This window comes from Antennarius striatus, chromosome 2, assembly GCF_040054535.1.
Source record: "Antennarius striatus isolate MH-2024 chromosome 2, ASM4005453v1, whole genome shotgun sequence".
Lineage (NCBI taxonomy): Eukaryota > Metazoa > Chordata > Actinopteri > Lophiiformes > Antennariidae > Antennarius > Antennarius striatus.
The window spans coordinates 17,501,330-17,524,867 of NC_090777.1; the positions used below are offsets into that span (position 1 = coordinate 17,501,330).

A 23,538-nucleotide genomic window follows, 5' to 3' on the forward strand; every position below is an offset into this window, starting at 1 on the left:
GACCATCATTGTCTTCATTGAAAAGAGAAATACCTTTGTAAGCACCACTTGTCTTCAAAATACAAGGTCTTTTCTAAGCACGGCTCATCTCATTTTTCAAATCATTTTATTTTCAAACGAGAAACAGATTGGAGAGGTACAAAGATTGGTGGATTGAACATATTTCAGGCTTAATGTTTCAGTTCCCAACTAACATACTTAAATAAATTATTAGGTCAATCTTAAATTTGTCTTGAAGTATTACAGAGCAAAAAAAGTTCGAGAGAAGAACATCTGTTTCTGCACTTAAAGAACAGTAAAATAGTTACATTGAGAAACTTCATCAGATAACAGTCTGTATAATAAATACAAATAAATATGTAGCAAACAACAAATCCAATTCAGTAAAAGCAGAACCTGGACTCTGAACAGCTGTAGTACACAACACAGAGTCTCTGCTGGAATACACAACCTTGTTTTAAATGTAGACACGTCCGGCAACAGAGCTGAAGTGAAAACTGGACTCCATCAGGGAAAAAACAAAGCATGCAGACTTTTCTTAACACTCTGGATCTCCTCCTTTTGCTACAAAAGTTACACAAACACAAAGAGATTTAGAAAAGAAACACCTGCATCACAAATTTCCTCTCAAGTTCGTAAATGAAATGTCGACTTACCATCTGACTGAGGAGTCGGCCCTGGACTGACTTCATGTCTTTTTTTATAAGACACATCTGAAAATGACAGGAAGGGCAGCAGCGTTCTTTTAAAAATAATCGCATATAATCCATGACATGGCCAGGAGTGGCTGATATGACACGTGAGAACATAAAATGTTGTTGCGGCTACTGAGCAAAAATGACAGACACGCTGACAATTAGAAGCCTAACACATGGGCAACAATTTGAAGCACATATTATATGTCAGTTGTGAAGTTCAGGGATCAGACCTGGGATGTGAACACCTTCTCCTCATATTCCAGGCTGTGACACAGGTTACTCTGGAAGGCATTTTTCATGGTCTTATTTCTGCAGGCAAAAAAAGAAATAGCCAAGCCGCCAAATCAAAGCAGAAAGGCACAAGAAATAAAGAAACGAGAAAATGAGATAAGCATTTTTTAAAAGTGCACTTCATGGGACAAAAGCTTTATGGTTTGCTTTACAGAATAAGTGCACAGTAAGTCAAAATGGTTTTGTTGTGGCTTCACTGGTAGTTTGATTTACTCAATCAAACTTCTAAAGTTCAATACTTAGTGTCTATGATGACCGATCACATATATCACACTTTTCAGCAGAAACAACAATGATGAAAGGAAGAAGAACTAAGGTCAACAGAAAGGAGTTGTTAGCCAAGACACTTCTGAGATTAGCATGCTATTTAAAACCAAGGACACGGTTGTGATGAATGTGGAGGCCTGATATGTATACAAAGATCAGCTCCTTTCATGTCCATTCGTGCATTATTTAAAAAAAAAGAACTATCACACTGACTTTAATCATGCTTACTGTTTTACAACAGTAAGCATGAAACTTAACAACAAGATGGCCTTTTGCAGCAGCAGTGTCTTGTTGGATAGTGGTAAGGGAATGCTGAGTCAACATAGTAAACTTAACTGTCTTATGAAGATGCACTTTTCACATTCTTCCAAATCATATCTTGTGCTTTTGGAAGTTTATCTTACTTACAAGGATAATAAGTGTAAGGAACATATATTTTCCAGTAAATCTTTGATCAACTAGACAAACAAGGGTGTTATTCAACTGTTCAAACAGAGCATGTGGTTGGCCATGTGGTAATGGCATTTATCAGAGTACTAAACTAACAATGTGGCTCTTTCAGTGCTCACAGTAACAAACACGTGTAAACTTCACCTCCTGCTTTCCTGCTCCTTGAAAGAATGGAACGCTATGGTCTGCTTTTTCCAGGACATCTATGAGAGGACAAAGACAAAACAGGAATGAAATGCTGGTCTACAAACAGAAAATTGTGTTTGGTGAATCCCATGTAACACCGTTGTTTTATAATATAATATTTTATTAATGACTCTTTCAGCAAAACCGATAAAAAAACAGGAGCATACAGCCAGGTCCTTCTCTATGTTTTTTAGCACAGTGTCATTCTGCTCCAGTTTGCTGATCTCTTCCATGAGGAACTCCTGAAGCTGTTGGTGCCTCTGAGTCCTTAACAGAGGAGAGAGAACTGATGAGTTAACTTTAAATCTAAAATCCAACAAAGCTGCAATTCCCATTGGATTGAAGTTGTATGTTCACACTTATCTATTTCCTGGTCCATCATCAATGATTGAAAACATTAGCTCTGCTTTGAAACAATACTAGCTAGATGCTAACTGACCTGTCTGAAGCCACTTGTCTGTTTAGGGAGAAGGTGTGATGCTGGATGGTCTTCAGAGACTGCTTATTGTAAATCTCTGTTATCTTGTAACGGGTCTGAAAACAAACAAATTCAATAGAGAATAAGTTATGTATGCATCTCAGTCCCTCAGCATTAACAGCTGACAAGTGATAACAAGTACTCAACAAATGAAAAGCAAAATAATCTAGACTAATAATCTGTGCTTCTGCTAACACCTGTGGCCAAACTAAACACTAATCCAATTTTATTTTCAGTCGGGTTGAGTGCCTGACAAACTGCTTCAGACAGAAGGAGACCTTGAGAATGTTGTGCATCAGTAATTTAATGCCCTGTTGACTATTCAAATGCATGTTGTGGATCTCACCTCAAGCTTCTCCTTCAGCTCAGAGCTGAATTTCTGGCAGAGATGCCTTGGAGTTACTTCGCCTTTTGGCAACTCAAGATCCTGCTCCAGGTACACATCTTCATGCCCCTCTTCAGCCCCCCAGTGCCAAGAACTCACCAAGCGGGATGAACACGTCACCTGGTTGATCTCGCTCTTAGCAGCCTTGCCAGGAGCTGAGGACAGACAAATCCACTGTTATGTTACACTGTACAAGATGACTTGAGAGTATTCTGGCTAAATACCAAAAGGTACTTGAAAGAAATTAATGTAATAAGATGCAATGATTTCCTTTAAAATGCATCTACCCATGGATTCATTCAATCAAAATTTCCCGAAAAAATGTGTGACATTGCCTCTATCTGTAGAGACCTCAACCTCTCATTTAATTGAGTTTGTAAGTGATTTTAAGGCCACTGATGCATCTTTTATGGATTTCTAAACACAAGTTATTCTCCGGATTGTTTGACATTTAGTGAAAATAACGCATCTTACAAGATTGAAACAATTTCCTTGGTTTCATTCGAGGAGAATGCTGCCCTCTCATCTTGCTTTTCTTCATCTCTTCCTTATCATCTTCTTCAAAATCACTAGACAAGGAAACTTGACGTTTGCGACTGGGTCCTGTAACAAGAGCCATTTAAAAGAATAAATATTGCTACTGCAACACTGCTCAAGTGCAGAGGGAATGTTCCGCCGATGTTTGACAGCAGCAATCTATGTATTTAGTTCAACACAAAAGGATTCTCACCTGACAGAAGATTTGAAGATGGTGACTTCTATTAGAATAGAAATGCATTAGTGGTTTTGTGTTACTTGGAGTTATTCAAAACTCATTCTTCATAAAATCAAAGCCATTAGCCCATTCATCTCTCTATCCAATTATGTTTAATTAATTGTAAAAAAGTGAAATAAAGCCCTACCTCTGTTGTGATACCAGGGGCATCAGTGGGACTGTCATTGAAGTTGGTAATATGCATTGATGAGTGAGGGGATGACAGGCTCAGAGAAATTTGGGATACTGAATACACTTTATTAAAACCATAACTGGAGCCACGGTTGACGGTGTCTTTGGGGAATGGTGAATGAGAAGGAGAAGACAGGGATGGCTTCCTCTGCTCAAGGAGTGTGGATGTCAACAGGGGAAGAGATGGAGGTCTTGTGAGAAGGTGGGCTGGACTAATCTGGAAACATAAAAAATGACAGAAATTGTTGAGAAAATGATGGACAAAAGGGAAATATGGCAGCTCATAATAAAACAATAAAATACCTTTTCTACAATGTATTGAATGGGATAGATCAAGTCTGATGATCTCTTTAGGGTTCCCAAACATTCAGATCATAATATTATCTCCACGGCATTACATTCTTCCCTTTATTAAGTACACACATTTTCACCAAATGACTTGGTTTCATCTAATGTTAGCAGTAACAGCTCTTATCAGTTGTGGGTTAAGTGGTTTGGGAGTCCCTGTAATCTGACAAACTACCTTAAGAGAACATGTCAAACCCTACAGATGGCTGCTGAAAGAGGGAAAGATGTAACTTTTTCTGCTAATGTTTTTCTCAGCTTTTGATGGTAATTTCAACCAGAAATAGGAAGTCACACACTAGATTTCCGACATCCTTTTTACTGTTGATCAAATCATTCAGTCATCTAACAATCAATACATTCCTTTAAGGGAAACTCCTGACTGCTGGGTGACTGGGAAAACTTCCCATAATCTGTAGGGAACTGATTCGTAATAAACCTGTATTAGACTCAGGGTTAAGCTATTAAACATCTTTTATCTATTGCTACAGGTATGTATCTGAAAGTGTTACCAATCCCTGACACAGACTCTGTAAACTTCATGACAATGAGACTTACTATTGAGAGGTTCTGTTTTTCCTCGCCTGCATTTGGTACACCTAGAGTCTTGCCCACGGGGGTTGATAAACAAGGAGTTGGGGGAGGCTGGATGAACTGACTCTTCACTGTCTTTTCTGTGCTGTTGAAGTGGAAGGGCTTGATGTTTTCTTTACTGTTGACCGTAAAGCAAGATTTGGGTAGCAGCAGGATTGGAGAGAGGGAGTCATGACTGGATGGGTTGGTGGAGGCAGGGAGTGGGGATCCCCGCAGGGTGAAGGAGTGAGAGCAGGTTGGGTCTGACCTCTCAGCGGCTGTGAGAGTCGAAAATAAACACAGATGTTCACACAGCTGTCCTCAAAATTTGGATAGAGACTAGAAGGTCAATATATATACAGTGCATACTTTTCTACATATCAATTTAAAGTGAAGATGTGTGAATAGGTCATCTGTATAACATTTATAAAACTTTCTCATTAAAAATGGTGAGAATGAATGCATCTGGTGCAAACACAGACAGGTGTTCAAACATAATACAAGTATCCATTCCACTTTGGACATAGTCAAATAAAAACCTTACAAAAGAACCCAATTAAAAAATGTTTGCCAGTGATGGGAAATGAGTTTGGTAATCAAATGTCAGAGGGGTTATTAAGTTATGTAAGAGCATTGTGGTGGAACCAACAATCAAGCTACTTCATCCACCATGAAATATGTCATGAAATATGTCATTGGGGCGACCGTGGCTCAGTGGTATCGCGGGTCGTCCAATGATTTAAGATCGGAGGTTCGATTCCCGCTCCTGCCGAGTCATTTGTCGTTGTGTCCTTGGGCAAAACACTTTACCCTACTTTCCTCCAGTGGGGCACTCGCTGGTGTGTGAATGTGTGTGATTGTTCCGGTGGTGGTCGGAGGGGCTGTAGCCGCAGATTGGCAGCCACGCCTCCGTCAGTCTGCCCCAGGGCAGCTGTGGCTACACATGTAGTCTACCATATGAGGACTGAATGAATAACGGATCCAATGTAAAGCGTCTGAGTGTCCACAAAAGCGCTATATAAATCTAATCCATTGTTATTATTAAACATCGGCTGAGATATCGGCTGTTAAATGTTTATGATCTAACATAGAACGGGGCTTTTCAGTCTTACATCGCATCACTTCAATTAAAGGAGAAGACGGACTGGATGAAGACTGGCATACAGGCTGGGAATCTGTCAATGCCTTCATCTGTTCCTGGGCAGGAGAGACAATTTTCTTTTTGATCTTTGACGTTTTTGTGACAACATTCTCAGCGCGCTGATGCTGAAAAACAAAGTGTTTGTATTACATCATGATCAGCAAGCACAGAATGTTATGTTCAAGGGTATGGCTAATACCCAGCTTTACAAGAGAACACTGCATTAGATACACTTTGTATGTGAAATGAATGGAACACATTTTTTTTATGACACAGCCGTAGTAATGGTCCTATTTAGTAATGTGGAACACAGGATATGAACTCACCGACCTACCTTAGAATATAGTGGCTGCTCCGACACCACCTTTGAATGTATATTGGTGTTCTTTTCCTGCTTTGTGCAACTTTTAAAAAGACTCTTTGTGCCAGTCTTTTTCTTGGTAGCTTGAGCAGCCTCATGAGTCGTGTCAGCATTAGGAGAGGACTATTATTAGTTGACAAAGAGAGTGTGATTTAAGTTTATTTGTAACATTACTATAATTACCTTAAATTATAGAACCCTTTAAAATTATACAGAATTCTTGTATGATATGGTCAATTACATCTGCTGCTTAAGACACTGAGTGGTATCAGTGACAGGATTTCATTGTTGTATTGACAAGAATTAGTTTGTCTCCCAAAAGATACACAATTATGAAGGAGCAAAAGATAAAGGGGAATACTTTGCCTTGGGAACAGAAGGTGTGTCTGGTTCTGCCTGGCTGTCATCGGTGTCTTGTTCCTTGTAGCTTTTGGTACAGGTGGCTGCAGCTCTCTGGGGCCTCCTGCGTGCTGCATGAGGCCGGGTTGGTCCTGCTGTCATCTCCATCTTCTTTGGCTGCCTCCTTCTCTTTTTCCCAACAGGATTGTTCTGATTTAACAATGAATAACTCTTGTATATGACTTTGTATTAAATGATTTACAAAAAAACAACGATACTGTCTCACCTTCCTGGGCTGATTGTTGCACTTTGAAAGTTTTTCAGATAACATGGTTAAATCTGGGGATTCAGCTGCAATGAAAGAATCACATTCTATTAATGTAAATAATTATACTCTCAAATTTATGAACATCCCATCTAAGTACAATTGATTTCATACTCTGGGCAGACAGAACTTTAGGCTTGACGGATATCTGTCTTGAGTATTTAGCCACTTTGGGTTTGGGTTTCCTGCTTGACTCCCTCAGCCAGCTGACCTCCGTCATGGCATAGTCTGTGTCTGTGTCGCTAAACAGATGCTTTTTTACATGCCGCTTCTCCTGCAACACATAACATATTGGAAAGAAAGAAATTCACCCTTTTTTAAACACAGCTTGCAAAGACTGTAAACACTGTTTAATCTGGGATATTTCTTCTTTTTTCTGTGTCATCTTCTTCAAAGTTAAGATGCACAGCTACATCATACTTTTCAATTATAAGCCTCTCTCGTTGGGATGTATTCTATTTTGAGGACAGTTCACCATTACATACATTGTGGAAAGTTGATGACATGATATGAGGTAAATAAAGTCAGTGAGCCTTAATCTAGCCCTAGCTCAGTCTACTTCAATTTGTTCTGCATGATTTTTCAAAATTAATAATTCCTTAAAAATGTAGAATTTGTGTGGTTTCCCTTTTTCTGTGTACATTCATGAAATATACACACACAAGAGCACAACACAACACACACAATAAAGAAGAATAAAAATACTTTTGCCACTGGCTGTCGTTTCTTAGTTGAAAGGAGAACTGCTGAGGAGCCATGGATGCCACTGTCAAACAATGTCAGGAATAAGAATTTAGACAGGAGTTACACAAACCCTTAACCAAATGCTATTCTTTAAATGCTGCACTTTTTTATTTCATTCGCTATTATCTGAGATACCTGCTCAATGTAGCTGAGGTGTCAGGGAATGTTTTGTCCTTTCCCTAAAAAGCAATAAAAAACACTTAAATCAATACAAGCTCACTAAGTACCAATATATGCTTTTTCCTCCAAGGATTAAATAACTCACATCAGTAACATTTATCTCAGTGTTTAACGATGATTGAGGGTTGAATGTAAAAACATCTTCTCTGTACAACAGAAAGAAAATGCAGTAAATTCATCCAAATTTACACTTCATTCAAAAATCTCCTGAATATCAGAACAATTTGTCCAAATTATGTTACTTGTGTTTTGTGATGTTTGCCACAGGTTTTTTGTGGACCCTCATTGGCCCTCCAGCTACAGCCACATCTTTCTAAAAGAAATAAAGATCATTTAGAAAAGTGAAAAATTAATAATAGTCACATGTTATTGTTCACTTACTTTAGCGGCTGATAACCAGGTCATGTTGAAATTGGGCCTGTAAAAAACACAGTCATTAAACCATGAATAATTGGAACAGTTTTTAACTAGGCATGGTATGTGTAGATTTACTGCGGAATGCAGTAAGTAGCTGCGAAGTTAAGTGAAGTAGCCCCAAAATCATCACTGTACACACCTGAAAACTGATGGAGCATTTCTGCTCTTTGGTAGATTTTCTGCAGCATCTTTGGATGTGGACCCATAACGGCTTGAGATTGACTTCACCATGTTCCCTGTGAGCTCAGCATCTCTCTGAAGAGAGAAGGTAAAAGGTGTGATGATCACAATATCCTGTACAACTTAAAAAAACATGAAATGGATACACACCTTCTCTTTGTTTGAAAGGCCCTTTTTAGTTTCAGCCTTAACGCCAAGTGATTTTCTGTCCTTAAAAACTCTGGTTGTGGAGGCCTGGGAAGGAACTCTAATTAAAGAAGCATCTACTTTTCGCAACATCTGTCCTTTGTTCTTCACGTTGCTCATGCCATCTGTCTGGGCTTTCAGCTCTTGGGGATTCGAGCGGCCTGTAGAGCTTCTGTCCACAGAGTTTGCTCTGTGGTTGGGTTGAGCAGAACTCTGGTTCCTCTCACTGACAAGTTTCTGCGGGTGCTGAGTGACCTCTCTATGGAGTTGCTTTTGGCTCACTGAGCCAAAAACAGGAACTAATGATGTCTGTTTTGAAGAACGGCCCTCCTGGTCTTTGAAACAATGTTCTAAAGGAAAGCAAGATATTTTTTTAATGTAAAACGTTTAAAGGCATCTTGGAAAGAACAAAGACAATTTATGATTCCTTTACTAACCAGAAACAGAGGGTTTGCTCCCACTGGAACAGCTGTAATTTAAATAAACATTTTTGTAAAGAGTCTGGATTGACATTGTTTATACACAAAAACCGATAAAATCAAGTCAAACTGTTAACAATTCTGATAGAAGGAAACAGTGCAGAGGTTTCCCGATGGCTTACAGATTTCTCCTACTTATGGGTTGGGTGTCAGGAACACAAGTAGGTTCTGTAAGTAAAGGATAGGTGGTTGTTCAAGCTCCTCAAAGGAAAAACAGTGCAGCAATATTTCTGGGAACACGAAAAGTAAATAATTGTTGCTTTAAGATACCCGTAGTCTGTTCTTTCTGTCCAACCTGAACCATGCCAACTCCTTTTGATTCTGGTATGCTCTATTGGATAAGATAAACAAACAAATAATTTGTACAAAATGACTTTTCTCCTACTTATAGTACATGGATCTTTTTAATTCAAAGCCTCATACATTTTCAGGACCTGTGGTAATCACATTCGACTTTGATAATAGCTTAATAATTTATAACAAAAAAATTGTTTGTGCATTAAATTTGTTCTAATAGTTCAGTCTTATAATAATTTAAAGATTTCACAAGTATACCTTTTTCTTTTTGCCAGTCTGTCTGGAAGCCATTTTCTCTAGATGTGTGTCACTCTGAGACTGACAAGGTGAAGTTTAAGTTGTATTCTACAAGAAAATACTTTATCACATTTTCAAGTTATTCAGTTTGCGTCTTACCTGCTCCACCATGCCATCTGTAATTGTGCCAAGGCTGCAGATCTTAGGAGTTGCTCTTACATTATCACATGAGCGGACCATCTCCAGAGATGGCTTCCCTTTTCCCTTGGCTTGAGTGTATGATACAGAGATTGACATATTTGCTTTAATTTAACTTCACAAATATTAAAAAAACTAGAAATAGATACAAGTAGCCCTCAAGATAAATATTCAACTTACGAACATTCGTAGATACGAACAAATGCAGTCCGCCATGTTTAAATACTGTTTCCCCTTTCAGCCACAACCCACACCAAGCAGCATAACATTAACACCCAATAGAATAAGATTTCACGTCATGTCAAAATAACTCAGCAAATATGAGGCTAAAGATTATTTTAAATTATTGAAAATAATTTGAAAAATTATTTTTTAAAATAATTTTTATTAAAAAATTGTAATAATTAAATTATTTAAAATAATTACATAATTTTGCTCCTAATTGGAGCTAAATGATATAAAAACCAATGTTGATCGGGTTAGGTTTCTGCACAAAAGAATTAACCTCTGAACGCTCAATTATGAATGTTTTGCTATTTGATATTAACTATTTGTCGAGCTAACCGAGAAATTTATTGGACATGAAACAGATAATAAAGCATAAAATGGTTTGTTGGACTGTTGATAATTATAATTTGAGACTAAACAGATTGGGGAGGTAAGGTAATAAAATGCAATAAGGCACATAAAATAGTTTAGTTATGCAAGTCTAATCTGTGATATAGTATGTTAGCATATACTTTCACACTTGTATTTTTGCAAGTTAATAACACTGGTATGACATTACAGTAATCCCTCGCTTACTGGCGATACCGTACAATCATGCGATTGGCTGACAGCATCCACGTGTGCGCTGCATTGGGCACTTTTGTGTATTAAAGAAACACTTTTCTTGTTTTAAACAGTCCATAAGAGTGTGGGCAAAGGTAATATGGATATACAGTGGTTTAATATCAGTGTAGGGATTGGGATCATTAAAGTATCTATCTATCTATCTATCTATCTATCTATCTAAACATTTAAATTACTGTAAATAATACAATAAATAGATCGTTGCTGTATCTCGGAATTTCATTTTTCGCGGTTGGTCCTGGAATGCATTAACCGCGAGTAACGAGGGATTACTGTAGTTTTTTTTTAATGATGTACCTACTTGAGTGCACAGCAGCAAATGAACTCTGACAATTCACACTTTTTCCTGTGCTGCTGTTGAGGACTATGGAAGCTTCAAATATCTTCATTCTGGCTGGGGTCACCATCTGGATGGACAAGCAAAATCAAATGTTTAAATTAAATGTAATACTCAAAAGAATGTTACCTCAATTGTCATCATCCACGTCTTTTGCTGTTTACTTTGAGTTAATGAAATTTTTAAATGAAACAGGTATTGTTAATTTTTGATAACTGTCACGTTCTTGAACAATGTCAGATGGGGACGTTTTTAATGTTTAGCAATTATCATGAAACATAAATATTGATGTGCAATCATTACTCACCAACACTTAACATTCTGTATTTAATTCATCAGTTTTGCGTTCTGTTGCCATTTCATTGTGTTGTTGTTATGTTATCTTTATGCTGTTCATACCTATATTCATATTTTTGAATGTGCCGCTTTTTTTTCCTGTAACTCCTGGAGCAATATGAAAGCATAATTTCTCTCTGAATTAATAAAGTTGTATTTTATCTCTTATGTCTTGTAACAATAGTCTAATCAAGACAATAACAATAGTGTTGACAGTGCACGGACATGAATCTAATCAGTTTGATTCCTTTGGTCTCTCCACCCCCTACTGGCCTCAATGGGCAGGTGCCTCAGTTTGTGCGGTGCTGATTTTTATAACAGAAATCAAATACAAATGTATTAAAACCAATAAATAAAGCTAGCCTTGGGTTATTTATATTAATGAGCAGAACAAGCTGTCATGTACCATCTTGCCCCCCTACATAAAAAAAAAAGTAAAACACTTCAAACTTATAATACACCTCTGCAGATGCAGATGGGCCAGGCAAAGAGTGATGGACAACATTTTTCTTCTGTTCACCAAGGGACACCTGACTCTCTGGGACAACCTGCATGGAAAGTGAGTTTAAAATAAGCACACTCATGCTTTACATCCATAATGCTGGTTGGTTCTTAGAGAGCTTTTTATCAGATGCACTTCTGATAGAACAATTTTACATTGATCTGAACTTCTACTAGAATGCCAAATGCCAGCAAAGACATTTTTGTAAATTTCCATATTGTTTATTCAACAGAACTTTTATCTTCAATCTGTTCCTGTGACATTTATCTTCTCTGACATTTACAAATGAGGACAAGATGGAGGAACACTATTACACATCAAATACCATGATGTTGCCAGTTAACTACCTAATTTTAGCTCTGTGTTGCTGAATGATGGGTGGCTGTTGTGATAATATTGGCTGACAATACTTAAAGTAGGAAAACACAGTTGTTTATATGAAGCAAATTTGTTTTTTAATCTATTCCTAAGAAATTGTAAAGTATGACATTATAAAATACCATTATTTACCTGTGAGCTGTTCTCTTCCATTTTAATTTGAACCCTAGTTTCCACAATGGATGTCCTTGCCTTTCCCAGCAAGCTCTGACAGGGACAGAGGTCTGTGATTAAAAACTGCTAAATAAAAACTAGTCAGTAAGATATGAATAAACCATGGTTTACTTTGTTTTTGCTCTGTCCATAGACACTACAAGCAGCATGCAGAATGTCCAGGGAGGAGCTGAAGTGGATGGTAAGATTCGATCCTTCCACGGCACCTATGACCACCACCTCTGACAGGTTTATTCGCAAGATGTACCTCTTGCCTTCCTCTAGAGATATGGAACAGTCTTTACAGCACAAAATGAGAGCAAGTGACTGAAAATGCAGTGATCAGTGAATTCTCATTACCTGTGATAGTGTAGCTTTTGACTTCATTTTCAGTGATGCATATTGTTTCCCACTGGCCAACATTTATGAAAGGGAGACAATACCATAATGTTAGGTTCCAAAGGATCTACACCTTCTGCTCATATATCAAATGCTACGATTCAAGATTTCCATCATGATCCTGAGGCACCTGTGGTTCTCCATCAGCCAAAGAGAAGTAAATGGAAATGCTGTTACTGCCAAGGTTGAAATCGATCCAAAATTCTTCCAGCTTCTCATCAGCCGGCATCAGCAGCTGCCAATATACCCAAAAACTCTTAGACACATTCACTAATTTATTTATTTGATGCTATTTACTTATCTCCTAACATAATGCACTATGAGATTCCATTATAAAGTTTGCATAAAAGTTATTAAGAAGACAATGTCTTCTTTACGTGTTCTAAATCGTTACTTTGGATGTGTTTTGAATCACGTCACAATTAAAAAACTGAAAATTTTCTTCTAGTCACTGACCTCATGCTTGTCCATGTATGCTTCCAAACAGGGGTAGGAATATACTCTAGAGTACACAGGGAAGATGGTTTTGTTCAGTTATGTTGTGTCATCAGCACTGACTATGTCCCTATACTGTATGTGTCCAATCATGAGACTAAAAGTTCTGGATACATTTAGAGAATTTAATGAATAGATTAAAACATCTCTTTCTTCAATAAATGTGTGATACAGTGTAAGTGGGGTAACAGGAAACTCTAATAACCCCTGAGGTTCCAAGAACATGTCTCAAGGGGTGCCGAGTCATGTTGATGTACCTTCTCCTGTCACCCTGCATTCCATTTACCAAATTCAGAAACTTGCGACAATCCTGAAATCAAAAACATTAACATTTAATTCAGTGGAAATGCAATGATGCTGTAAGAATATGACCTATTATAGCTTTGGTGCAACTTAATTCACATCAAAATGAAATCAAAGGTAATGCACGTTAATAAATTGCATGTTTTACTGTCTCAAACTCTGAATCACGGATCTTGACAAAGGCACTGGCCACATGCTCCATGTTAAACCATTGATCTGCCAGATCTTTCCTTTGGTTAGGGGTGGTCATTCTGCATAACGCTTCCATCAGGGCTGTCTGAAAGTCAAAATCTGAAACACCACCATAATTGTACAACTTCTGCATTTTTGTAAGGTTCTAGGTCAGTGGTTCTTAACCTGGGTTTGATCGAACCCTAGGGGTTCGGTGAGTCGGTCTCAGGGGTTCGGCGGAGACGGAGGTCAAGACAAAACCGAACATAGGAGAATCACTGTGTACGTTTGACACATTGTGTCAATTTGTGATGACACGCCCCCCTTAGCCATCACTGCCTGGTGATCACGCTACATTGATTAGCCCACCTGTGATACAGGGGATTTTGCGCACTCAGTAGTCGATTTATGCCTCACGATGGTACGTCAAGTGATTGCTTTCTTATTATTTTAATTCATAGTAACTATGTTGAGCAAAAAAAGAAGGTGGTCGGACAAATAGGTGCAACGTGAATTTACATGTACTGTATAACGGAACGTGATGGGAGTCAGTGTTCTGCATGATTTGCAATGTCAAGTTGAGCAACTCTAGTCTCACACTGGCAAAAATAAAGGAACATTTCCTTAAACTGCATGGAAAACAAAAGAAACAGACTTTGCTGTGAAAATGACATATGAGTAGCACTTGCCAAGGTAAAGCCACGCATATCTGAACTGGTTTCTAAATAACAACAGCAGAAATCACACTGATTTGCAGGTAGGTAATTTCATGTATTGTCTTGGTTTTGTTCTTTGAAAAAGGTGACATTAATGAACAATTCATTAAATACACCAGTAAAACATACACTTGTGTCTTAAATTTGAAAAAAACAATTTTTTTTTTTTTTTACTAAAGAAGGGTTGAGTGAGTGAACATATGAAACCAGTAGGGTTCGGACCTCCAAAAAGGTTAAGAACCACTGTTCTAGGTGAAGAGGGATGGGTAATACTAATCATGAATAAACTTACCACCGCTATCCAGTATTTGACCAGCCAGCTTGATCCTGTAAAATTGTGATGAACAGATAAATAATGATCACATTAATACTCTAAAAAGGGTAGTAATCAGTTCGAAAAAAATATGACCTACATGATATCTGAAGCCTCTTGTGATGTTAAGATCTTCCTGTTTTTCTTAAGTGCTGCTGGGATTTTGTCCAGAATCAGGTTGAATTTACGAATAGCCTGTTTAAAAATAATTTGCAAGTTTTTTTGCAAGTTAATTTATGCAGATAACAAATCCAAGGTTTTTAACAGCCCTCTAAAAATAAAAAAGAAAACAGTAAAATTATTTCAAACCTCTTTTTGGATCAAGATGTAAATTCTTGGATCGACTGCCAACTCGCCAACAGGATACAGGAATAACTCTGTGATTTGGTATGTTCCTAAAAAAAAAATGTCCTGGGCAATGTTGTCAGCACAGACTAAGCTATTTCTCATGACAGACAAAAGTGAAATTTAAGCTTTACAAGTACCATTATTTTTCCAACGAATCTCTTGATATACAACCCCTGAGGCTACAATTAATGAATTACTGAAAACGATAAAAAGGTCTGACTTATTCTTCCCATAAGTTAAAAAAAAACCCCAACAGAAATAATAATTATAATAAAATCATTATTATTATCATTAACAATTTAACACTGTTCTGCTTATGGAATAAACAAATGCTATGAAGTCATACTATAGTTTTTAAAACAAAATATTGCAGATAGATAATACATTTAATTTGGATTCTTCACTGTATAAATATGCATAATGAAATTAAAAACAAGAAATGTCAAACATGTGTACCCTCTTCACAGGAGTCATGAACCACCTGTAACAGAAAGGGAAAGATTTTTTTTCTATTGTGCATAGTAATGTGAATAACCACAGTAGTTTTATGATACATTGTATTTTGCTGTTAGACATTTGCTCACCATTAAGACGTCAAAGAAGTCCTCAGAGAGGTTAAACAATGCTTCATCCCAATGTGGGCCACACTGGATCCACAGTTTCCTGCATTTCTCAAACCACTTCACCAAGTGCACAAAACCAGGTTCGATTAAAAACTGACACAGTAGTCATTTCTATAAAACCCACATACATGTTGTGTCTGTAATGTATATGTATACTTATCATTTTATGCAGGCCTTTAGCTATTATTCCTTGCAGTCCTTGACAACCAGGTAGTTTCAGATTTTTCCCATGCTTGACGAGGACAGCAAATCCCAAACTGGCTGATTTTAAATCTTTTGTATCTAAACTCTTCATAAAAAACAAAGGTGATGGTTTCATGTAAATACGGGATAAAAAAACAAACAAACAGACAGAACATTGTTGCACTTGTATGTGTGCTTGTAGGGAACATCTTACCGAACTGACAAGTTCATCCAATTTGGTAAAAAACTGTTGGGAACATTTTATAGGGCTTCCGTCTTGTATGTCAGACTGCAAGAATACAGCAAGTGCTTTGACGTTCCCACTCTCCAACACCTTATCGATGACATTCTCCAACTGGACATGAAAGTTTACGTCAACATTAGTGCACAAATAAATAAGTGGTGTACGGTCAAGTTTCAAGGTTTCCTTCCCAACCTGTGCGTCCTGGCCCGGTGACATTCTTCGTTTCTTTTTTATACTTCACCTCCACTTAGAATAAAGTCTTCAAAATGACTGTATGGGGAATTGCAAAAATCCACCTGTCAGTCTCATCCGTATTACTAAAACTTTTACCTTGAAATGGACAAGTTGAGTTGACTTAGTACCGTGGCAAACCAGTCAGATTGAGCTTGTAACACAAGTCTGTCACCACGATTATGGTGCACCATCTTGACGTTGCATCGTTATCAAGCTAACAATCCCTGTCTCGTCTGGCTCGCTGACTCGTAGCGAGACCTTGACGTGGAAGACAGGAACTGTTTTTCGAAATCTTTTTTTTTTTTTTTTAAGTTTTTTTTAAAAACTCCCACTTGGCTTTTACTTACGCTATTCAAAATGTATGACGTCTATCATTTAAGCTAGCCACCTTCATGTCCACGACCTCACCGTTAGGACTCGAATTACTTTTCAAAACTTTATATGTGTAGTAGGCGAACAGAACCTAAATTGCTTACATCAAACTTAAATCGTTGAGGAAAAAAAAAAGTGTTATTTTCAACAATTATTGGTTAATATACTTACTGTATTGTCGACGATCATCACCGTGTCCTGATGTGTAATTAGCTCGCCGATTGGTTTAGTTACGTCGCAATAAGCGACAAGTCGTTGTCGGACGGAGGCGCGTGACCTGTGCAATTAGTCTCGTGACAACAAAGACGTCTCCCATTGGGTTAAATATGAGAAACTTGGACCTCCGCCAGCAGAAATCTTCTCCTTCTCTTTCATAACTATGCAACAACAGCACCTGCTCGTTACTTATTATATATAACACTGCTAGGTGTATTTCAGTCGAAGTCAAAACATAAACTCCTTTTTGGAAAATCTTGTCCCTGACATTATTTTTTAATAGATATCTAATTTAATTCAATTAAATAAAACCAAAATCAACTGTGCTTTATTGTGAAAAGCAAACAAGCATTTCTGGGTTAATAACAGGTTCAAACTGTACATAATACATTGTTTTGACAATATTTAATGTGTAAAAAAATAAAATTCTGAACACAACAGAAGTCTTGATTTGTCTCTGAACTTTCAAATACCCAGCTGGATGGTGCATTAATTTCAGATTTCCTGAATTTTAAATTCCAAAATTGGCAAAAAGGTACAATTTTTACAGACTATATCTAATCATAGAAGACGAAAGAAAAAATAGGAATAATGTTGAAATTAGGTATACGGTAAGTGCATTAATTATACACTGTGTTTAGACATAACAAAGAAATCGCCGTGTTTGTGCTGTTCAAACAAAACGAAGCTGTTACAATGCAGTGATACATTTTGTGTATGTCTTGCTGACAAACATGTGCTCTCAATAGTGTCCTATATGAAGTGCACCATACTGTCCTCACATTCTTTTGGCACAGTTAGCTTGTAATTATGACAAACTAACTTATAGTTGTCACCATTATTGTTGTCCCAGTATTCAGCCCCACAGACTTTATACTTGATAGCGAACTGTAATGTTGCTCCTGGCTGCAGGAATGGAGGAATAGGCAGGTGAAATCGAAATTTATCACAACTAAGTTGGCCTCCTCTTTCCCAGGTCTTAGTGGAGCTGGACACCCAAGAAGCCTTCGTTTCTGTGCAGTTCTTCCACTCTGTAAATGAATATCGAGTAGTGACATCCTTCTCAAAGTCCAAATTGAGGACTTGGGTGATTCCAATGACACCAAGTTCAAAACACAAGATTCTCTCTAGACAGACTTTTTGCTCATGAAGACGATACAGGAATTCTGGCTGGTCTCCAGGTTGCAGGGCAAAAACTGGCTTCAGGTATGGCAAAGATATCTCTAGATTCCTTCCATCTGCCAACTCTGCAGCCATCAACAGTCTAAATGTAACGTGATGAGGAACAAATGGATCCTCTCCAGACTTGAAAAGCCTGATGTCTTCTAGATCAATCCCCAAAGAGTCAACGAACCGCACACCAACATTTCTGCTATGCTTCTTCTCTGTGGCGGAGGACAGAGAGCGTGAACGTTGTCGTATGATGGGTTTGGGTGCAGGTTCGTGGGAGAAACTGTGGTGGAACTCTTTTCCTCTTGTCAGGGAGACTCTGGGGCTTGGGGGGCGAATTGGAATTGGTTTCTTTAATACGTTAGGTTTGTCAGATTGGAGCATTTCAGTCAGCTTGATTGTCAAACGATGTTTTGAAGCACTGCTAGACAAATCCCCATCAGATGTTGTTTCGGGAATCCTCTCACGTCCAATAAACCACCCTCGATCCATGTGCAGAGTGCGATCTGATGTTTTAGTCTCCTGCAGAGAAATGTCATTTGATTAGAAACTAAGCAGTCATATTACTTTCTAACTAAAAACATGTTGTTGCGCTGTACCATAAACAACGATTATAGCAGTGCTGATGTAATAAAACAAAAGCAGTTAGAATGTACTTGAGCTTTTGGAGTACCTGCCTGAACGCATACAGTTGACTATTTTCACACCAACTATTTACAGCGTTTCACGTGTTCTCATACTGAGGAACCATAAAGTGCAGTGTTGAGTAGCTCACCATATCAAACATTTGCTGTAAAATGTATCCCGACTATGTCCCTCCATTTAAAGTTATGTTTATTGGGAGCTACGCGTTTCCGTGCGTCATATGCCAGCCGTCAATTTCCCGACAAAAAACCTCTTAACTAGTAAACGCCTTCATGTCTTTTCAACTAGCATACGTGACTGGAGTAAGACATAGATGGGAACCTGCTAATGTTCACGCAGCAAGTCGGATACTCCGTACAGACCAGAACATGACTCGCAGTGTATACTCGGAAATGGAGTATTTTCCAATCAATAGATGCATTTGTTTCAATTATAGATGGTTGTTATTCCCAAATATAAAGTGAGAATGTTCTTTTTGTGTAAGTAGAAATCTTTCCATGATGGATTTTGTATCTGTTAAGGACAATTTGTGTTAGTTATTTGAAAGAGAAACTAGTTTAGTGACTTCAATACCCACAATGCACCGCTCACACCCACTTCGACACAAGCGCTGGACCCAGTCACCAGCAGGTAAACAAACCTGACTGGGACGACCAACCCTGCATATTTTATAGCAAGAAAGATGCCAGTCGACAAACAGATCGGTATATTGTCTGTACATTTTTAGAAAGCATATAATTGTTGGTCGACAGAGAGACGACCCGACATTAAGGCAAAGACTTTCAACTGCATCGAAGAAGTCGACGTCTGCGCATGATGCACTGCAGCATCGTAGAAAAAATGGGTGTTTTGAGCTTCGTTCTCAGAATAGACTATCTGGTACGAGATGTCGGTTTGGTTCTTTAGCTAATGTATCCTTACATCCTGCTGGAATCAAGACTGCCTTCCTTCAGACGACCTGTAACATGGGACCCATCATGCAGGAACGCACAGCATCCACGGCACTCAAACGCGTCATCTCCAAAGACAAGATTCGGGTAAAAAATAGTGAAAATAGCGGGCCAGGAACAAGGTACGGCTGTTTGTACATGATCATAGCTACGAAAAAAATAAAGAGTTTTGATTTAGCAATGACACAATTTTAATGCAAGTCTCACAAAATGTTTTCACAGCGCAAAGAAAAGTCATAAGATGAAGAAAACAGTGGGCCAAATGAAAAATGGCTTTCCAGCTCCAGGTCAGGATAAGGACACGCTGACGGCAGTGCAGAGCGTAAGTGAACGTCACAATGTTAAACAGATATTTTCCTCTGATCGATGTAATTTGCTAATAGTCATGTAATAATCCAACCATATCTTTCATGATTGATTCTCAAGAGTGCACAGTTAATGGGTGGCAGGGTTAAATCTGGCACTGCACGGAATACCAGCAAACTCTCTAGGTAAGGTTGACAGCTGCACCACTTTTTTAAGTTATTAAAAACCCAGAAAACCTTTCCTGACATTTTTTTTCTGTCTTTTGTCATCACAGCCCAGAGGAAGATTTGAAACCTCAACTCCACAAACACATACCTGTGACTAGGAAAGAGGACAAACGAGAAAATCAACGGCTGCCAAAGGGCAGCAATGAGCACCACCATATTCGAGGGGGAGTGGGTAAAAATCGTCAAGCTCTCACCCTGCCTCTCTCACCTGTATCAGGTCTTCGACACATGCCACTACTCGCCACAACACACTTCCCAGCCTCCACCTCTGTTGCATTACAACAGCACTACAACCAGAAAGATGATGACAGTGCTAGTGATTTGTCGGATTCTGAGAGGCTACCTGTATTGCCCTCTCCCTGTACTCCCTGCACTCCACCGCATCTTAATCTCCGGGCTGAGATTTTCACCAGTAATGATTTGCCTCCAGACTTCCCAGGACCCTGTGGAACTGTAGATGATGAAGATGAAAATGAAAAACTTAGCTATGGTTATCCTGAATTTCTGCCTCCTCCGTTCAATAGCTGGAGCCTTAGACAGCTAGCATTGTTTCTACATACAGAAGGACGTGGTGCTCCCCGGCCCAAGCCTGTTGGGCCTTTAGAAAAGTACCTGGAGAGGCTGCTGCAACTGGAGTGGCTTCAGATCCAAACGGTCCAAGCGGAAAGCAGCCGTCTGCCAGGCAGCCGTTCGAAGCCACAGGGATTCTCCACTGCCACCACTGCTAACCCACCGAGGCCTCACACAGCTCCATCATCCCGACTCAACTCTCCAAAAGGGATGTGGCACAGCCAGCGTGGCTTCCCATTCACATCCGTCAATAACCCCCCATCGCCTGCATCAACTCAACACCAGTATTCCCGCCTCCCAGTTTGCCCTCACTGTCACACACGCTACCCATTATGCAGTGGAAGCTGTTCAGCGTATGCCTACCAGCGCCACTCACGGCTTAGCCCTCTGCTTGAGCGCAGAGCCAGGCCTGGACCAGGGAAGAGAAGCAGCAGTGAGACACGAGCAACCTCCACAGAGGGCAGGAGCCAAGGAGCACAAGGCAGTGGAGGAGGCAGAGGAGCCCAGACCCCAGTCAGTCCTTCAAGTGGAAGGAGTCATCTCAGGCACATGCAGTCAGCAGGCAATGCCCGTAAACCAAACCAGGAATCTGGAACTAACTCAAACAGCAGAGGTCAGATGAAAAAAAGCCGTGTCAGAGCTAATTCTGAAACAGATGTTAAGGAGTCTGGTGGCAGTAAAGCAGCTGGTGGAGAAAAACGTGTAGTTTCCGCAAGTAAGAAGGAGGTGCTTGCCTCCAAAAGAGTAGAAAAGGACCAAGAGAGAATGGAGGCAGGGCCTCAGGCCTCTAAAACTGTAATGAAAAGAGTTGCTAAAGACTCACAGTCTGTCTCTAAAACACCAATTAGTAATAAGCAGAATGGCAAAACAAAAAATGTGCACTTTGTTGCAAAGTAACCAATGTAAGGCTAAAGTACAGTACTTTACATAATAATAACCTGGTGCAGGAGCTTGAACCTGCTGTACGCTTGCTTTTTCTGTGTAATCTGTGTAATACTAACTTGTTGTAACTGTATGCTGTACTTTAAGCAGTCAAAGTCACTCTTGTACAGCCTTCAAGAGGTAAAAAGTACCAAGTTAAACAACAATGATTTAAAAGCATAATAAGACTCATAAATAGAGAACCTATATATGCAGAGTCATGTTTGGTGTGTTTTCGACAGATGGCTCATTATGACCCATAATCCCTGATAGGATCTGAGAAACTCTGTCTCTTTATATATTTAACTGTGGTGCACTGCACACGATCTCACATACTACCAACATTTTAAAAAAGCAGTAAATAAGCATCTGCTGAATCACTGGTCAACTTTCAGCATAAGTTACATACTGTGAAGTTAAACAGATCATTACAATCCTGTTTGTTGAAAAATAGTGGAAAATTTAAGGCTAAAACTGAAAATGTTTTACTCATCAATATCTTTTTTGTTGTTGTAAATAAATGGTTATTCTGAATTGATGGCAGCAATGTGTTTCAAGGAGCGTAAAGGTAAACGTATTTGAAACATATCTGTGTGAAGGATCAATACAACAGCTTGGGATTACCTTGGGAAACCATTATTTTAAACAGTTGTAAAGGATGACTGAGACTTAAACTTTACACAGTAACCTTGTTCTGTTGAGTCAAGGTTGTGTTTTAATCATCAAATACAACCATAAATATTAATTGTTTGTTTTTGATGTTGGAATGTGGTTGTTTACATTGCTTTTACTTTACTTGATATTGCTTTTCGTCTTTTCTTCAGTGCCTCTTGCTTTAAAAATTAGCTGAAGAATCTTTTGCTGAAATAGAGGAGGTGCACTCTGCAGTGGTGGGAAGCAGTAATATAATTTATTACAAATTCATTTGTGCAATTATTACATTTTTGTTACAAGGGCTTTTCACATTCGAACAGCTTGAATTGTAGTCTATGATAATGTATTTTGCCTAGAGCTGAGCTATTTCTGTCTTTGAAGACAGTAACATTTGCTACGAATGTAAATGCATATTTTTTGAAATTTTCTATACCATAGTTATATTTATGGAAAGTGTTGTGGTTGACTTGTATTCATCACTACTATCCTTTTGTTTAAGTTGTCATTCTCAGAGAGAACTTGTCTAAGGCAAAATTGGTGAATGTACCTTTATGTTTTCAGCACTATACCATTTCTGGGATTCAATAGAATTTCAAGACATCAAAGCTATTCATGTATTGTGGCAATTTTACACACATATATTCCGCAATTGTTTACATTCGTGTTTTATCTACTTCTTGTGATCCACCATGTGTATTTCATTCATGGGAACACTACATTAATATAGTTAATGCGACACTGTATTTATTCTGGTTGCACTTCTTAATATTCATGTAAAGCCATAGAAAAGGGACCAGAAAGGAAATGTTACTGCAGAGGTGTACATTATGTCGACACGCACGCATAAAGATTGTGGTGTGTTTTTTCTCAATGTTGAATGCGAGTATTTGTAATGCATATAAATAAATGTTTTGCACTCAAGGAACATAGATCCATTTTCATTTCTGTGGAACCCATGAAATAATTCTACACAGTTCAGCACTGCCTTTATTAAACTGCTGCAATAGAAACCCCTATTTTCCCAAATATAACTTGCGGTAACTCATCATGCTAATTACCACATTCATGAGAAAAACTGCTTGATGGCTTGTGCACTTGTCCTTGAACTCTGCAAGTAATTTTTATAACATTTTGTAGTAGTTTCAATAACATAGTTTTCATTTATTTGAATATTCGGATTTCTATCTATGTGCTTGGAATCTGATATCATTGTCTGA

At 38.5% G+C, this 23,538-nt stretch overlaps 3 protein-coding genes and 1 long non-coding RNA gene across 5 annotated transcripts; 1 reads left to right on the forward strand and 3 right to left on the reverse strand.

Moving 5' to 3' along the window:
* Nucleotides 1-125: 125 nt before the first annotated feature.
* Nucleotides 126-15,683, reverse strand: sycp2 (synaptonemal complex protein 2). Its single transcript, XM_068305917.1, has 42 exons — nucleotides 15,591-15,683; nucleotides 15,463-15,487; nucleotides 14,968-15,053; nucleotides 14,759-14,853; nucleotides 14,638-14,672; nucleotides 13,607-13,749; nucleotides 13,413-13,465; nucleotides 13,117-13,162; nucleotides 12,791-12,895; nucleotides 12,622-12,673; nucleotides 12,394-12,542; nucleotides 12,241-12,315; nucleotides 11,690-11,776; nucleotides 10,857-10,962; nucleotides 9,665-9,774; nucleotides 9,527-9,586; nucleotides 9,242-9,302; nucleotides 9,094-9,139; nucleotides 8,930-8,961; nucleotides 8,457-8,842; nucleotides 8,266-8,381; nucleotides 8,091-8,127; nucleotides 7,952-8,022; nucleotides 7,795-7,855; nucleotides 7,665-7,708; nucleotides 7,491-7,551; nucleotides 6,900-7,059; nucleotides 6,747-6,811; nucleotides 6,488-6,670; nucleotides 6,095-6,244; nucleotides 5,732-5,885; nucleotides 4,605-4,897; nucleotides 3,658-3,918; nucleotides 3,486-3,513; nucleotides 3,230-3,358; nucleotides 2,717-2,910; nucleotides 2,332-2,426; nucleotides 2,060-2,159; nucleotides 1,851-1,909; nucleotides 929-1,007; nucleotides 657-713; nucleotides 126-564 (listed from the first exon to the last, which is right to left on the reverse strand). The coding sequence occupies exons 1-42, from the start codon at nucleotides 15,591-15,593 to the stop codon at nucleotides 508-510; spliced, it is 4,209 nt and encodes a 1,402-aa protein (XP_068162018.1). The 5' UTR covers nucleotides 15,594-15,683; the 3' UTR covers nucleotides 126-507.
* Nucleotides 15,684-16,033: 350 nt separating this feature from the next.
* Nucleotides 16,034-16,916, reverse strand: LOC137588710 (uncharacterized). Its single transcript, XR_011034088.1, has 3 exons — nucleotides 16,834-16,916; nucleotides 16,249-16,326; nucleotides 16,034-16,167 (listed from the first exon to the last, which is right to left on the reverse strand). It is a non-coding gene; the product is annotated as an uncharacterized lncRNA (long non-coding RNA).
* Nucleotides 16,917-17,190: 274 nt separating this feature from the next.
* On the reverse strand, nucleotides 17,191-19,694 carry ppp1r3da (protein phosphatase 1, regulatory subunit 3Da). 2 transcript variants are annotated; one of them, XM_068331744.1, is made up of 2 exons: nucleotides 19,615-19,694; nucleotides 17,191-18,570 (listed from the first exon to the last, which is right to left on the reverse strand). In XM_068331744.1, exon 2 carries the CDS (start codon nucleotides 18,538-18,540, stop codon nucleotides 17,632-17,634), a length of 909 nt encoding a protein of 302 aa, XP_068187845.1. In that variant the 5' UTR covers nucleotides 18,541-18,570; nucleotides 19,615-19,694; the 3' UTR covers nucleotides 17,191-17,631. The 2 variants fall into 2 exon arrangements, with proteins under 2 accessions (XP_068187845.1, XP_068187837.1); XM_068331736.1 differs by lacking the exon at nucleotides 19,615-19,694 and adding an exon at nucleotides 18,824-18,950.
* On the forward strand, nucleotides 19,313-23,237 carry fam217ba (family with sequence similarity 217 member Ba). Its single transcript, XM_068331726.1, has 4 exons — nucleotides 19,313-19,765; nucleotides 19,866-19,965; nucleotides 20,070-20,134; nucleotides 20,224-23,237. The coding sequence occupies exons 1-4, from the start codon at nucleotides 19,659-19,661 to the stop codon at nucleotides 21,641-21,643; spliced, it is 1,692 nt and encodes a 563-aa protein (XP_068187827.1). The 5' UTR covers nucleotides 19,313-19,658; the 3' UTR covers nucleotides 21,644-23,237.
* The last annotated feature ends 301 nt before the right edge of the window (nucleotides 23,238-23,538 follow it).

What these genes read in the sequence shown, in the direction of transcription:
- sycp2 (XM_068305917.1), bottom strand. An exon ending in ATGCAGGGTGACAGGAGAAG is followed by an intron (nt 13,163 to 13,412) that starts GTACATCAACAT and finishes TGTGTACTCTAG; the next exon opens with AGTATATTCCTACCCCTGTT. An exon ending in AATGCTCCATCAGTTTTCAG is followed by an intron (nt 8,128 to 8,265) that starts GTGTGTACAGTG and finishes TGTTTTTTACAG; the next exon opens with GCCCAATTTCAACATGACCT.
- fam217ba (XM_068331726.1), top strand. Translation starts at nt 19,659, where the DNA reads ATGGGACCCATCATGCAGGAACGCACAGCATCCACGGCACTCAAACGC. An exon ending in AATAGCGGGCCAGGAACAAG is followed by an intron (nt 19,766 to 19,865) that starts GTACGGCTGTTT and finishes ATGTTTTCACAG; the next exon opens with CGCAAAGAAAAGTCATAAGA. An exon ending in AATACCAGCAAACTCTCTAG is followed by an intron (nt 20,135 to 20,223) that starts GTAAGGTTGACA and finishes TTGTCATCACAG; the next exon opens with CCCAGAGGAAGATTTGAAAC.